This window comes from Oryctolagus cuniculus, chromosome 15, assembly GCF_051225735.1.
Source record: "Oryctolagus cuniculus isolate XC-2025 breed Fujian yellow rabbit chromosome 15, ASM5122573v1, whole genome shotgun sequence".
Lineage (NCBI taxonomy): Eukaryota > Metazoa > Chordata > Mammalia > Lagomorpha > Leporidae > Oryctolagus > Oryctolagus cuniculus.
In genome coordinates, this window is record NC_142881.1 from 33,944,382 (window position 1) to 33,960,735 (window position 16,354).

Below are 16,354 nucleotides of genomic sequence, written 5' to 3' on the forward strand. Positions count from 1 at the left end.
GAATCCTAACACTTGTATGCAGAATTCTGTGCACTTGTTCATTTGTCTAGAGAAAGTTTACTTGATTTTTTTCTAAGGGGTCCGTGAGCAACAAAAAAAAACAAAAAAAGGTCTGAGAACCCCTAACCTGGAGATTAACATGGTCAGCAGCAAAGCTTTTTAGTAGAATTTCTTTCCCTGTGGCACAAAAGCAGGAAGATACTCTTTCATCCTAAGAGCATTCGGAAAACTAAGCCTCATAGGGTGGGCATTGTGGTGTAGCAAGTGAAGCGATGGCTTGGGACACCCAAGTGTCCCATTTTAGAGTGCCAGTTTAAGTCCCAGCTACTCAGTGGAGTCTCTGGCTCCTGGGTTATTTATAAAATATGACCCATCTTATTTTCTGCTTGCTGTAAATTAGCAGACATGCTATAGTAAAAACAAATGAAGAAAGAAAAAAATGAAACATGTTTATTTCCTAAGATCCCGGTGGTTCTGTTCTGGAATCAGGCCACCCCGAAAGTGTGTGACCTTGGGGAGTTCCCAGCCTCTCTCAGCTTCAGTGCCTTCATCCACAGAGTAGAGGATGAAATGGGTCTTAATTCATCCAGGCGTTTGAAGATGAAAAGCAAGGACTGTATAAATGCTAACATGACTGTCACTATTGTTTTCTCCCTTTGATCCACTGCTGTCTCATTTGATCTGCAGGTGGCAGCCTTGGCTATTGCAAGTGGTAATGGCTTGTTACTCAAAGGAGGGAAGGAAGCCTCACACAGCAACCGGATTCTTCACCTCCTCACCCAGGAAGCCCTTTCCATCCATGGAGTCAAGGAGGCCGTCCAGCTGGTAGGTTCCTGAGGATGAGCCAGGTCAGGCCCAGATGGGCCAGGTCAGGTCTTGAGGAGTTGGAAGCAAAGCTTAGGCCCCCTGTGGCCACACTGCGTCAGCAGGAAGGCACGACCGGAGTGGTGGCAGATCCTTTGTGCTGCAGATGTTCAGCCATTCTGCAGAGCCAGGTGGGTGTCCAGGCCATGCCCTGGCACTGCCAGCTCTCAAGAGCATCAGGGAGACCTGCCTGCTTTGGGTCACAGGGCAGCAGCAGAAGCAGAGCTACAGTGTGAGGCCTGGGTTCTTCTCAAGGGCAGAACGATTAAGCATGACTAGGGTGAAATGAGCTTTCTGAACATTTGTCCTAAACCGTCATTCAGGGTGTTAAGTATGAGACCGTGCTATTCTCTCTATTGTCACTGTTCTGTCCATTGTCTCATTCTCAGCCATGAAATGAAGTTTGACAGGAACAGCTATGGTTTATTGAGTAACTTCTATGTCCAAGGTCTCTTTCACTTATTATCTCATTTTCTGTATCAGAAAAAAAATAAAGGTAAAATAATTCATTTAGTCAAATAGTGTGTTGAGATATGCACCTAAGACAGTCCAGACCCTTACCTTGAGGCCCACTTGTTCCAGCATTCCAGAATCCATTGGCTCCTGGCAGAATGTTTGCAAACCTGCTGCATTATGTGCTCAAAGATGAAAACCTGGGGTTTTTTTTATTTTTAATATTTTACTTATTTATTGGAGAAGTAGATTTACAGACTGAGGAAGAGACAGAAAGATCTTCAGTCTACTGGTTCACTCCCCAAATGGCCATAGCAGCTGGAGCTGGGCAGACCCAGGCCTGGGAGTTAGGAGCTTCTTCTGGATCTCCCACGCAGGTGCAGGGACCCAAGCACTTGGGCCATCTTCCATTGCTATCCCAGGTCATAACAGAGAGCTGGATCAGAAGTGGAGCAGCTGGGACTCGAACCAGCACCAATATGGAATGCCAGTGCTACAGGCAGTGGCTTTACCTGCTATGCCACAGCACCAGCCTCTGGGTTTTTCTTAAGGCAGTGTAGTGAGCACAGACTTAGGAATTCAAATCTCAGCTCTACCATATTGTAGCTTTGACAGCCATCCTCTCTTTCTTCCCACTGATGTACAGCACACAGGGTGTGTACAGATCCTGTGTGCACAGCTCTGTGGCTTTGCCCATGTACACACACATTTATACACCAGCCCTATTAGGATGCAGAATATTCTCAATATCCCAGAAGGCTCACTTGTGCCCTTTTCCATCAGTATGTCTCACCCCACCACAAGGGAAATAGCTTCGTAACTTCTGTCACTGTCAGTCACTTTTGCCTGTTCTTGACCTTCATATAAATGGGACCACTTTTAGCTATTTGTCTTTTGTTCACCATTATCTCCATGACATTTGGCCACCAGTTGCACCCAGCAGCCGCTGTCTGCTTTGTGTCACCTTGTGTCGTTACACTGACATAGCAGCTACTGCAGTTCATCCTTCCACCAAGGAACATTCCGCTTGTTTCCGGTTTGGGGCTGTGTGGAATGTGGTTGCCACAAACATTCTGGGACATGGACATTTCTATTATAAAAATAAGTAGGGGCCAGCGCTGTTATGTAACATATAAAGCTACCACGTGCAGTGCCAGCATCCCCATATAGGTGCTGATTTGAGATCTGGCTGCTCCACTTCCGATCCAGCTCCCTGCTATGGCCTGGGAAAGCAGTAGAGGATGGCCTAAATCCTTGGGCCCCTGCACCCACGTGGGAGACCCGGAAGAAGCTCCTGGCTCCTGGCTTCAGATTGGTGCAGCTCTGGCCATTGTGGCCATCTGGGGACATCTGAGGCCTCCCTCCCTCCAGCTCTGGCCATTGTGGCCATCTGGGGACATCTGAGGCCTCCCTCCCCCCCCCCCCCGCCTTTGCTTCTGTAATTCTACCTTTCAAATAGGTAAATAAATCTTAAAAAAATAACAAAATCATAAGGAGGACAAGTAAATATCAAGACAAGGGGCCGGCGCTATGGCGTAGTAGGTTAAGCCTCTGCCTGCAGCACCAGCATCCCATATGGCACTGGTTCCAGTCCCAGCTGCTCCACCTCCAATCTTGATGGCCTGGGAAAGCAGTAGAAGATGGCCCAAGTGCAAAAAAAAAAAGTCAAGAGAACAAACTACTCCTAATTTCAGTGTCCCACTAACAAGCCCTTTGGTCAGTTCAGTTGTATCCCAGGGCAGTGGCTGCCAGCGGAAGTCATGGACTGGGGCCCGCCAGTCACAAGCAGCATTTCCTTACGCTTCTGAACCCCACGGACACCTGCCTTCCGTGATCCCCGTGTGTGCTCAGTAGTGCCCTCACCTTCCTCAGATAGCATCGCATAGCTCCTTGGATTTGTAAAATGATCTGCCCTGTGTTATGGCTACGAGGATGTCCAGCGTGCCTCCCCTGTTCTCTGAGCTCCTTGAAGGCGGGTACTGTGCTCTGCCTGGCACCAAGTGTGTGGTACCTGGTGAGCGTTGGCTGGGTGACCTGATTCCCGTGACCAGTCACTTCATCTTGTTTTTGGAGTTAGCTTCACCGTGCCCAGTTTCCTAATTGGGCTGTGCAGCCATTTTCCTGCAGAGGGGGAGGGACTGCCTTACTTTGTATGCAGAGAGATGCCATCTGCACCTCTTCATTCCCCCCACCCGGCCTGCAGGTGAACACGAGAGAAGAAGTGGAAGACCTGTGCCGCCTGGACAAAATGATAGACCTGATCATTCCACGCGGCTCTTCCCAGCTGGTCAGAGACATCCAGAAGGCTGCCAAAGGCATTCCGGTGATGGGGCACAGTGAAGGGATCTGCCACATGTATGTGGACGCAGAGGCCAGTGTGGATAAGGTCACCAGACTGGGTGAGCTGTCTGGCGAGGGTGAAGGATTCCTAAAGCCCCTGTGGCCCGGGATCCTGCAGGAGAAGTAAGTCTCTGCTCTTCTTCTCTCAGTGAGGGACTCTAAGTGTGAATACCCAGCTGCCTGCAACGCCCTGGAGACCCTGCTCATCCACCGCGACCTGCTGCGGACTCCACTGTTTGACCAGATCATTGATATGCTGAGAGTGGAGCAGGTAAGGCACGTCCAGCCCTGCGCGAGGACACCAGGAGCCGCTGCCGCTCCCTTTAAGACAACGTAGGAAACAAGGTTTCTGTGCATCTGCTGTGTACCAGGTGCTGTGCCTAGTCCAGAGGTAAGGAAAGCATAACTTCCCCTGCCCTCTGACGGCACATGGTACACAGAGCTTTCTCACGGAGTGGAGTGTGGAGTACACACACACAGGCCTCAGAGGGAACACGGAGCACGTGGCAGCGTGCTGAGTGGACTGTTGCTTGCAACCTTCTATTCAGGCCACAAAGTTGAAAGCTTATGTTCCCAAACACACATTTGTTTTAGATTTTATTTGAATAATTTGTGCAGAAATGTTTTCAACCCAAAATATATATGCATTCACGCCCCCTCAATAAAAAACCTTTATTTACCAATATTCATGTACTTAATACAGTGATATTGGGGAGTCAATTTGCATAGAATCTTCTTTGGATTGTGTTCTTACCATGTCATTAATGTTGCAAACAGCCCACAATTGCTATGTTTCAAATATAAATTTATGCCCCATCCATCCTAAATTCATGACTGCAAGAAAATAGATGTTCTGAGACAAAAGTGAACAGTCTGTTCAACTTTCTGCACAGATGCATTTTAAGCTTCAGCATCTGGTGTCATGGCACCCTTTCAGTATAAACTCGCACAACAGTAGGTCAGGTACCCGCTGGCCCTGGTTGCTTTGACCCTAAGCATGGAAGGCTCCAGTCAGCTTGTACATCTGGCATGATCCCAGTGAGAGCCTGGAAGAATCGTGCTGAAAAATAAAAATGAGGGGCTGGCTTTGTGGCATGGTGGCTCAAGCTTGCACACTGGCATTCCTTATCGGAGCGCTGATACAATTCCCAGCTGCTCTGCTTCCAATCCAGCTTCCTGCTAATGTGTCCAGGAAGGCAGCAGAAGATGGCCCAACTGCTTGGGCCCCTGCCACCCACTTGGGAGACCAGGGTGGAGTTCTTGACCCAGCCCTGGCTATTGTGGCCATTTGGGGAGTGAACCAGTGGATGGAAAATCTCTGTCTCACTCTGCCTTTCAAATCAGTCAATCAATCAGGAAGCAAGGAAGGAAGGGTAAGGAGTTGGAGGACATGAACATTTGTGTCCAGGGCCTGACTGCACATCTGTGACCTATTTGCTTAGTTACCTGTGTATGTGTTCTCCACACTGAACTGGACTAGACGAGCAGAGCTCTCCTTAGCTGGACTGAACCCTCATCCTGATTGAATGAGCCTACAGTATCCTCAGTCATCCAGATGAGGATTGCTGTGCAGTTCCTCAGAGCACGATGAGTCCATGTGTACCTCCTGTAGCTCCTTTGTGTGGCAGTGAAAAGACCCAGCGGGGGACTTGCACAGGGATGGGGTTCCAGTTCCTGAGGAACATGGTTGCACCCCAGTCCTGGAGGCAGTGGAGTACCTACTAGGAAACCAGGACAGAACCGCTGCAGCAATGAGGGTGAGATAGGCACCACTCATTGTAACTTGAGCCAAAGCAAGAACTTGGCCTTAAAGAACCAACGTGTGAACGAGGCCTGAGTGGGAGCTGACTTGTGACTGGGATTCTCAGGGGCCAGCCCCAGGATCCTAACCTTGCTCCTTCGAGGAGCGGGATTGGTTCTGTGAGAGTTGGGAGCTGAGGGGAACTTAGTAATGGGGCCAGACAGGTAGTAACCACAGTTTGAGGGTCTCAAAAACCTCACCACACACTGCTTACCTCTGAAGCAGACCTAAGACTTCTCTGGGGCGCAGGGAGTGAAAACATATCCGTGGCACTTCCTTCTTTCCATATGTGTCCCGTGCCTGTGTCAACCTGCATGGGTTGGAACATTTATTGTCAGGCGGTCATGTTAGTAAAATACCAGAAGTCAAGGGCTTATGTCTGGGCCAAAAAATGCCTGGCACATGGTGCCAGCGCTGTGGCATAGCAGGTAAAGCTGCTGCCTGAGATGCCAGCATCCCATAGGGGCACCTGTTCAAGTCCTGGCTGCTCCACTTCCAATCCAGCTCCCTGCTAATATGCCTGGGAAAGCAGTAGAAGATGGCCCAAATGCTTGGGCCCCTGCACCCACATGGGAGACCTGGAAGAAGTGCCTGGCTACTGGCTTCAGATCGTCCCAACTCCAGCCATTGTGGCCATTTGGGGAGTGAACCAGTGAATGGAAGACCTCTCTTTCTCTCTGCCTCTGCATCTTGGTAACTCTGCTTTTCAAATAAATAAATAAAACTTTAAAAAAAAAGCCACACAGCAGACATGGTGTCAGGAAACTGGGAGGAGCCCTGGATAGCCTTCCTCTTAAAAAAAAATGCCTGGCACATTGATGTAGTCAAAGGCTTCCCACTTCAATCCCTGCTCCAGCTTTCTCAAGGGCACATGGCTGGTGAGTGGCCAGATTCCTTTCCCATAAACGAGCAGCATGGAGGGCAGGGAGGCAGGGGCCGGTTCCCTTCTGGCCACATGAGCCTCCCTGGGCTGTGGTTTCTCAGGCTGATGCCAGACTGTGCAGGCTCGTACCGGGTCGTGCAGGCTCATCTCACTGGTCCCTGAGCTTGTTCATTTCTCTTGTTTTCATGTGGACTTCCTCCATTCAGGTGAAAATTCACGCAGGCCCCAAGTTTGCATCCTATCTGACCTTCAGCCCCTCGGAAGTCAAGTCACTCCGAACTGAGTATGGGGACCTGGAATTGTGCATTGAAGTGGTAGACAGCGTCCAGGAAGCCATTGACCACATCCACAAGTACGGCAGCTCCCACACGGATGTCATCGTCACAGAAAACGGTCAGTGTGCAGGTGCCTCTAGCATATGGTGTCTGCTCTCTCTGCTCTGATCTCCAGGTGGTTCCCAGGCCCCCAGGCCTGCAGGAAAACTGACACTCAGGCCTAGCATCACCTTCATCGGCTGCTTGGCCGAGTGGCTGTTAGCTCACTACGTTGTCACAGGAGGCGGCAGGACAGGGTGACCAGCTCCACTTGCAAGATGACTTAGCGGCCGGCGCCGCGGCTCACTAGGCTAATCCTCCGCCTTGTGGCACCGGCACACCGGGTTCTAGTCCTGGTCGGGGCGCCGGATTCTGTCCCGGTTGCCCCTCTTCCAGGCCAGCTCTCTGCTGTGGCCCAGGAGTGCAGTGGAGGATGGCCCAAGTACTTGGGCCCTGCACCCCATGGGAGACCAGGAGAACCACCTGGCTCCTGCCTTCGGATCAGCGCGGTGCGCCGGCCGCAGCGCACCGGCCGCAGTGGCCATTGGAGGGTGAACCAACGGCAAAGGAAGACCTTTCTCTCTGTCTCGCTCTCTCTCACTGTCCAATCTGCCTGTCAAAAAAAAAAAAAAAAGATGACTTAGCCTGTGTCACAGGCATTGTCAGCCATGCAGGAACCGTACTGAGCAGTTGAAGTAAACCTGTTTTACCACCGAGGAAACCATGGCCCAGGGGTTAAGGGCAGAACCAGTTCTGCACATTTATTCGTTTGCTCCCCAAAGAGTGTACTGGGAGACACTCCTTAGTGTCAGGCCCCCGAGGCCCAGTGCTGAGGGAAGTATGCCCTACTTGGTGGATTTAGCCTCCATTTGTTGGGGAATCACAACAGCCAGGGGGAACTGAACGCTCACTGTGCACGAGGACGCATGCTGCACAGGTGCTAGCTCATTTCGTCTTAATCCTGTGAGCCAGGTTTAAGTCATCAGGCCCTGTTCACGCAGGTGCAGAGGTTCAGGCAGCTCGTCACGCAGCTAGTGGGTGTGGGGTTGGAGTTGCAGCTCGGGCCTGGGCAGTCTGGCCCCAGAGCCTGTAAAACAGGAGTGCAGGTGGCTCCCCCAGCACTGGGGCACACCCTGCCTGGGAGAGCCCCATGCCCAGTCTTTCTGATGGACCCAGTTAGCCTTTGTCCTCTTCCTATCTTTCACCAACCTTTGTGCTTAATCTGTGAGGGGAGCTTGTGGGAGGCTCCAGAGGGGTCCAGACCTTGCCCAGCTCTGTCACCGTTGAGTGACTGGAGGCAGGGGTGTTCTCCAGGGGTCATCCTAACCCAGTTTCTCTTTCACCCTGCAGAGAAAACAGCAGAGTTCTTCCTCCAGCACGTAGATAGTGCCTGTGTGTTCTGGAACGCCAGTACCCGTTTCTCCGATGGCTACCGCTTTGGACTAGGTAAGAACGGCTGGTCAGGGGAGAAGGGACTCCCTTGTGAACCCCTGTGTGGTCCAGGGGGCATAGTGAGGTAGAGGAGACCCTCCTTTTTACCCTCACATGCTTGGTCAAGATAAGTGGAGGTCATCTGAGCTACCTACCATGAGTCGGCTGAAGTCCTGTGCTTTGGGTGTTCACGAGGCAGTTGTTTTGCATGCATTTCCTTGGAGGAGACTGAGATGCAGACAAGGAAGTAACTTGCTGAAGTCACACAGCTGCCTTTCAGACCAGGACTCATGCACCTCGGGTGCCAGGGTTGCTCCCACTGCGGTATGGGCAGACACACGGTGTAACAGGCACACTTGCCCAGGTCCCCAAGAGCACTGCTTCTGCAGACTTAGTCCTTCAGAGCCACAGCCAGGTGGCCTCAGGTTCAGAACTCTCCATGAGAGAGGACAGGAAGTCCTGAGTACCAGCATGGGAGCCGGCGTTGTGGTGTAGGGGGTAAAGCCACTGCCTTCAATGCTGACATCCCATACAGGTGCCAGTTCGAGTCCTGGCTGCTCTTCTTCCAACCCAGATCCCTGCTAATGGCCTGGGAAAAGCAGCAGAAGATAGCTGTAGCGCTTGGCCCCTGATATCCACGTGTAAGAACCTGGAAGGAGAGAGAGAGACTCTTCCCTCCACAAATCCCCAGAGCAGCCAGAAGCTAGTCCACATGGGAACTCCAGCACGGTCTCCCACATGGGTGGCAGGGACCCGGTCCCCTGAGCCATCATCTCCTGCCTCCCTGGATGCGTTCGCAGGAAGCTGGATGAAAACTGGAATAGCTGGACTCAGACAGTGACTTCAGTATGGGCTGCAGGCGTCTGAGCGGCAGCTCAGCCGGCTGTGCCGGAACATCTACCCCACAGCATACTTCATGTGCTGAGGTGCCATTGTGCAAGTGCAAATCTAGGATGGAAGAGGAGCAAAGCCCAAACCATAGCTGAGTTAGATTTCTGGGAAATGCGTTAATGACAGCAACAGATGTGTGTTTACTAGGTTTTTGGTGCCATGCTAAGTGCATTACATGCATCATCTCACTTAGTTCTATAATATGGATTCTATGATTGTCCTCATTTTCCAGATTGGAGGGGAAAAAATGAAGCATGAGAGGTTAGATTAGGTATTGTGTCCAAAATCCCATTGTTTCTTCGCTCTTGAGCCAGAATGTGGACCTGGTAGCCTCACAGCCCTTGCCAGCCACCATGTGTATGCCCTCAGGCCTTGCGCTGGCTCCTCTCTGGCTGCAGCACCTCTCACCTGGTCCACCTAGGCCAGCTGCTTGTCCGTGTTCAGGTTCCAGCCAGCAGGTACCTCCTCAGGGAGGCTTCGCCTGAGCACCCCGCCCAGCAGGTTTTCCAGCCCCCACGCAGCGTCTGTCACATGCCCCTTCCCCACACTCACGCACCACCTGAGACTGTTCACTTGCCTGTGCGCTGGCTGGCTGACCCCCTGGAATATCAGGTCCATGAAAGAGAATGCTGTACCTCCTGGTCACCACCATATCCCCAGGACCCAGCACAGTACCTGGTACGTGGTGCACGCTCAGTGCAGCTGTGATGGGTCAGTGGACCCTGCCTCCACCCTGGGTCTGAGCCAGGAGCAAGAGGAAAGGGAAATGAACGGTTAACCCTTTCCTGTCTTGTGAGTGCCCATGTGCTGGGCCTTCTGTAGATACTAAGAACACGCTCCTGGCTTCTAGAATTGGAAGAGTCTTTGAGGAGTTGAAACCTTTATACCAAACATTGTTGTACACTTCAGACATGCCAAAACGTCAAGACACGGCACACAGTCAGCCAGAGACAGCACTTCCAGCATTGTCGGAAATGCACAGGGGTGGGGGAGGGGGGGTACACAGAGAGCAGAGGCGGCATGGGGGTTGTGTTATGGGAGTTGATACGCGGTGACAACAGAGCCTCCTTCCAAGCACAGCAGGACTGGAGCTGGTCTGGGGAGGAGGGGTCAGGGCAGGGGAGAGGGTAGCAGGTGGGGAAGGGGAGGCCGTGTGGGTGTGGCAGGTGGGCAGGGAGCAGTGGCTGGGAAAAGCTGCATCTTTACTGTTGCTGTTCGGCAGGAGCTGAAGTGGGAATCAGCACATCGCGGATCCATGCCCGGGGCCCAGTAGGGCTCGAGGGACTGCTTACCACCAAGTGGCTGCTACGAGGGCAGGACCACGTGGTCTCAGACTTCTCAGAGCACGGAACTCTGAAATATCTTCACGAGAACCTCCCTGTTCCTCAGCGAAACACCAACTGACGCGAGCCAGGAGAACCCAGCAGTGTTCCCGGTGGACAGCGAGCTTGTGTTAGCATCTCAGGGGACAAGTCGCGTCCTGACTCCCAGCTCCTGCAAGAGCCCGCCTGTGGGAAACCACGCTGCCTCCGTGCTGTGGGCTCCGGTCAGCAGTACCAGTCTCAGCTGACACGCGTATTCCAGCTGCCCCCCCCCCTTTTTTTTCCTTTGGAAATACTTCCTATGGATTGGGACTTGGCTTTGCCCAGCTCGGTTCCTTTGATGATAGATACAGAAGGGTGGAATTGCCCCGCATAAAAGGCGAAGGAAAATCATGGCTGCTTGTTAGTGCCTCGGTGAGGTAAAGGCTCCCTGGCGTTCCGTGGTACCAGAGCCAGTCTCCTAAGAAGTCCTTGCGCATTTCACTTCCTTTCCTTTCACATGCAAGTCGTCCCCACCCGGGAAGAGTGTAGAAAAGGGGCCTCTCTGCTTTTAGCATCCTCCTCAGAAACACTCACGGAAGCAGGCTGCCTCGAGTCTGCGGGAAGATGCGCGGTTCTGTTTACTCAGAGGAAGCAGCACCCGGATGCCCGCAGCTCTCCCGCTGTAGGGGACGCGCCTGGACCCTGAGCAGCGGTGCCCAGGAGCCGCGCGTCTCGGAACGTTCCCCACTGAGAGCCGCAGCCAGGAGGAGCGACATTTTTGTATGAATTATTTTGTCAATCTGTCCTTTTCCTCCAAAACAGAAATTTGAGGATTATTTTAATACTTTGGATTCCTCCCCCCTCCCTTTTTGGAGAAATAAAGTTCTTAGGAAAAGCCTACGTGTGTGATTGAAGTTTTATCCCTTATCTGCCGTGATGCTTTTCCCTCTCATGTGACCCTCCTGCCCCCACTTTTAGGGGTGGCCTGTTCTCCAGAAGCTGGCTGGGAGACGAGCCATCTGTCTTAGCGCTAACCCCCATGGGAGGGACTCACGCTGGGAGAGAGGAAAGCAGTACGTGAAACCCCAGAGCTTCCAGACTGGGAGCGTGGTGATGGCCCGAGTCTGTCTGGTGCATGTGTGTGACACGAGCATGCTGTCTCCATGACGTGTGCCAAAGCATCCACCCAGCTGCACAGAGCCCTGGCCACCGTTCCCAGATTGGGGATGTAAATAGCTCCGTTCTCCCAGCTGCCCTGCCAGCCTTGTTGTCTCGGGATCACCTGACAGCTCGACCCCGCACCTCTTTCCCCTCCATCAAGCCTATCCTTAGGGTCCCTGGTGCCCAACAGGCTGCAGTTGAATGAGTTCTGTCTGCTGGGGCCCTTCCTGAAGAAATAACCACTTCCCGCTTCCTTTTATGCTCCAAGGATGTCTTATGGGCCCCAAGATGCACGGTGTCCTGTGGAACCTTGTTCCCAGGCTGTCCCCAGACTCTGCCTCTTATCCAGACCCTTACATGGAATAGCAAGCCACCGTGCCTGCCCTGCCCTCTGAACAAGGATTCTGGCATAGCTTGCCTGAAAAGGCAATAAACAAAGTCATGCTGAGACTATATCGCAAGTGCCACAATAAGCTCGCAACTGGACAACAAGTGCCCCGGGCGGGAGTCTAAAATAGAAAGTGACCCAACAGGGCCAGAGCCCTTGGAGAGAAGAGGCCATGGGGCAGGCAGGCCTGGAGTTCAGCCCTGAGAGATGTGTCCTACCAGTAACCAGTGGGCCGAGCATCCAGGCAGGAGGCTGGTGCAAGCAAACACCCGGAGGTGGAGATGAAACCAACGAGTTTGGGGAGCAGTGAATATTCCAGTTCGGGGCAGCAGGTTCATGTGGCTAAACATGAAGGTGTTACGTTGTAGACAGCTGGTGTTGTCTCCCTGCTGGAGCCACAGTTCTTACGGCATGGGATGGGGGTGGGCAATGACCTGGGAGATACAGGTAAAGCTCAGGTACCCAACAAGGCCAGTTTCCTGTATGCAGAAACCTTGGCTTTAGACGGTTTCTACAGGGAGCATGGGCCACCCATGTTCTTGGCTTTTTCTACAAAAGTGATGCAATCCCTACACAGGAGCCAGGATGCAGCCACAGTCCCATTCATCCCCCTGCCGTGGGCAGTCTGGTAACGCTCACGGATTGTCCTGGCTCCAGAGGTGGGCACAGCTCTGGCACAAAGCAAGCACTTAGTAGGGGCGAGGTGGTCTCCTGCTGTGAGTCTTCAGTTGCCACTGTAGCCTTGACTGTGTTCTACGAGAAACCAGAAGTTTCTGCTGGTAACTTGAGGCAGTGTTGGGGAGCCAGATTTTCTGGTCACCAGAAGCCCAGGATTGCCCTGCGCATGAGCAGTGAGAACAGCCAAGTCTGATCACACATTTAAGCGCCTGAGTTTTGGGAGTGGCTGCTGTTGAGAAGTGGTTGCAGCAACAGAGAACCTACTCTGAGCCCAAGAAAGAGAAGGTGCAGGGCTGGCACTGTGACATAGCAAGTAAAGCTGCCGCCTGCAGTGCAGGCATCCCATATGGGGGCCGGTTCGAGTCCCGGCTGCTCCACTTCCAACTCTCTGCTGCAGAAGAGGATGGTCCAAGTCCTTGGGCCCCTGTACCCACGTGGGAGACCTGGAAGAAGCTCCTGGCTCCTGGCTTTGGATCGGCGCAGCTCGGGTCATTGTGGCCAATTGGGGAGTGAACCAGTGGATGGAGGACCCCTCTCTCTCTCTGCCTCTCCTTCTCTCTCTATGTAACTCTGACTTTCAAATAAATAAGTAAATCTTTAAAAAAAAAAAAAAAAAAAACAGGATGCATCCAGGTGAATAGCATCACCTGCCTAGAAGAGAGAGGCTGCTGGGGGGAGGGGCTGCCAGGGATGGGACCCAGCAAGAGACTGGATTTCCAAACACCCACAGGCACTACTACGGTCTAGTATAAAACATATGGAGTGTGTGTGCTCTTCTGAATCGGATTTTCGTATTTAAATCTCCATACAAACACAAAGATTTTGTATATTTGGATATTTGGACATAGTCATCTGGAAATCTTGTCTGGCAATGGTTTTAAATCTAATAAAATGCCTTTTCTTTCTCCGAGGCAGGTGCTGTTGATGTCATTATTACTCAAATCTGTCTCAGGTGTACATGGAACAGAATATTCTGGGTGGCAGTTGCTGCCCTGTTAGGAACAGCAGCCAGGGCAGCAGCAATCTCGAGGGATGTTTTCAGGAGCAAATAACAAGCACAGCTTACACCAGTTTGAACAAAGTGGGGAATGTGCAGTATCTGCCTGCGTGACCGAGAAGTCCAAACAAAGGTACAGTCCAGGCCAGTCCTAACCAGGGCTGCGGCTCTGCTTCACTGTCCATCTCCAGCTCAGTGGTTCTCAAGCTTCAGAATCTTCAGTCATTCAGCGCTTATCCACACAGACTGCTGATTCCACAGATCGGGGGTGAGGGCTCGGAATTTTCATTTCTTTTTGTTTTCTTTGGCAGCAAATAGGATTGATTATTGTTGATTTGAGAAAAGAGACCTCAGGATAGTGGAAGCTCTCACGAGTGAAGGGCCTGCCACTTGTTCAGGTGAGCCGGGGATGTGTTTGACCCCTCGCCCATCTGGGATGAGCCACTTCTCAGCCACCGTGTCTTCAAATTCGTCCCCTTTAAACTTGGTAAAGCCTCACTTTGAGCTGGATCTTCTGGCAACCAGACAACTTGAACTTGGCCTTACACAGGGCCTCAGTCACGCGTTCCTTGTTCTGCAGCTTGGGTGAGGATAGACATGATGACCTGGCCAATGCGAATGCTGGCTGCTCCACCCTGCCTAACTGGAGTCCAGATTGGGAACAGCATTAGGTCAGAGGCAGGAATGTCTACACGGAAGGGTTATCTGTCAGATCCCTTAGGACAACCCTGGATATCTGCTAACTTGAGCCCAGCCACATTGTGAGTGGGCTGTGGAGTAAGGTCAGAAAACTGTTTCCTGCTTCCCGCATTGAACAAAAATCTTAAATTCCACTCTTAGGAAATTGGCCTGGATCAATCCCTGTCGTTAACATAGATGAGGAATTGAGCTGCATGCCACAGAAAACCCAAACAGCTAGGACTTGAACGTGATAGGAGTGTTTTTCTCTTGTATATAAAGAGGTGTAGAGGACGGCAGCCCAAGACTGTGGGGAGAGCTCCCTGGTGGCATCAGGCACTCGGGCTGCTTTTGGTTTCTGCTCTTCCTTCCTAGGGCGAGGCCCTCGTCCAAGTGCGCCTGGCATTCCAACCACTGGGGCTGAGGTCTGGGCAGCAGGCAAGAGTATAGGCCAGCTGCCCTCTGCTAAGGGACATTCCAATGGCTTGACTAGAACTGGCTCGTGGCCTCCCTATCTTCAAGGGTTCTGGAAAGTATAACTCTTATCTGAGCTCGTTGCTGGGCTGGGAAAATAGAAGTTCTCTTGGTGAGAGAGAAGGGAAATCGGGTAGGGAAGGAAGATGTTACTAATTGATTGGTGGAGTTGAGTGTGGAATCCATTCACCTGCTGCACAATGAAGGGGAGAAGCAGCAGAGGCCAGGGAGGCAGCCACAGCGCCCAGGACACTCGTGGAGAGGAAGTGGCAGGGGAGGTGACCACACACTGGAGGCTCACACCGCCACCTGCAGCCCGCCATGATAGACGGAGCACGAAGCTGGCACAGAATTTAGTTCCCAGCTCTGCCACTGACAAGTCTTTGAACGTTTGTGCCTGAATTTCCCCATCCTACCTGGGTCAGCTTTCCATTTAGATGGGGGGAGGGCGGACGGGGAGTATCCATCACTAACTTGCAAATTAGCTGAACAAGTTGTTTTTCCTGTCTGACATCCACAGCTGCCCAAGCCTTGGGTGGACGTTTATATACACACATACAGGTTAACTGCCAGATCTGTGGGCCTCAGTGTTCTGCAAACTGTGGTCCAAGCATCATTGTAGCAAAATGAGTGGAGGTGCGCAAGAAAGATGAGATGAGATGCCCGGATCTCTTGAGCCAAGATTTCTGGGGCTAGGGCAGGAACGGGAGTTGTTAACAAGTCCCTTGTGTAATTGGTGTTTGCCAGTTACTCCTAATAACTCTAAAGAGTGGATTTTTCTTAGAAGACCTTGTTATTCCCTTGTGCAGATGCACAGCTTTTATACTGCAGGATTGGTGGTAGAAAGCGAAATTGCTATAGGAGATGTGGAGAAAAGACAAAGTCTCTGACAGTTCCAGAGAGGAAAGAGCGAGTTGTAGGCAGTGCTGCTGTGCCCACGTAGGGGTGCGGACTGAAGAACAGGAAATTAGGCTGCAGATTGCTTAACCACCAATGTGTTGCCTGCTTGGAATCTGATGGCCCAGTGGGGGTTGTTATTGTCTGAATGTGTCTCCCTGCCCAAAGTCATTTTAAAGACCTAAGCCCCAGGCACTTCGGCTCATTAGGCTAATCCTCCGCCTAGTGGCGCCGGCACACCGGGTTCTAGTCTCGGTTGGGGCACCGGATTCTGTCCCGGTTGCTCCTCTTCCAGGCCAGCTCTCTGCTGTGGCCAGGGAGTGCAGTGGAGGATGGCCCAAGTGCTTGGGCCCTGCACCCCATGGGAGACCAGGAGAAGTACCTGGCTCCTGCCATCGGATCTGCGCGGTGTGCCGGCCACAGCGCGCCAGCCACGGTTGCCATTGGAGGGTGAACCAACGGCAAAAAGGAAGACCTTTCTCTCTCTCTCTCACTGTCCACTCTGTCAAAAAAAAAAAAAAAAAAAAAAAGAGAGAGACCTAAGCCCCAGATGACGATATGTGGAGATGGAGCTTTGGGGAGGTTATTCGAGTTGGAGATCGTGAGGGCGGGGCCTTCCTGATGATACTAAAGGCCCTGTAAGAAAAGACAGCAGCGTGCTTGCAGCACCTGCTGTGAGGACACACCAAGGGGACAAGACTGGCGGCCTCTGCAAGCCAGGAGCTGGCCCTCACCAGGACTCGAATCTGGGACTTGATCTTGGGCTTGCTGGTTGCCAGACCATGAGCAATACACGTCTG

The 16,354-nt window shown here is 52.2% G+C and overlaps 1 protein-coding gene across 3 annotated transcripts in view; it reads left to right on the forward strand.

The window, feature by feature from the left end:
• Positions 1 to 11,179, forward strand: part of ALDH18A1 (aldehyde dehydrogenase 18 family member A1) — a 48,575-nt gene extending 37,396 nt beyond the window's left edge. For all 3 annotated transcript variants that reach the window (XM_008270243.5, XM_002718544.6, XM_089314657.1), the window contains exons 13-18: positions 688 to 825; positions 3,521 to 3,716; positions 3,807 to 3,928; positions 6,548 to 6,734; positions 8,006 to 8,101; positions 10,200 to 11,179. In XM_008270243.5, coding sequence (XP_008268465.1) covers positions 688 to 825; positions 3,521 to 3,716; positions 3,807 to 3,928; positions 6,548 to 6,734; positions 8,006 to 8,101; positions 10,200 to 10,381 — 921 coding nt within the window. In that variant the 3' untranslated portion in view covers positions 10,382 to 11,179. The remainder of the gene's footprint in view (positions 1 to 687; positions 826 to 3,520; positions 3,717 to 3,806; positions 3,929 to 6,547; positions 6,735 to 8,005; positions 8,102 to 10,199) is intronic.
• The last annotated feature ends 5,175 nt before the right edge of the window (positions 11,180 to 16,354 follow it).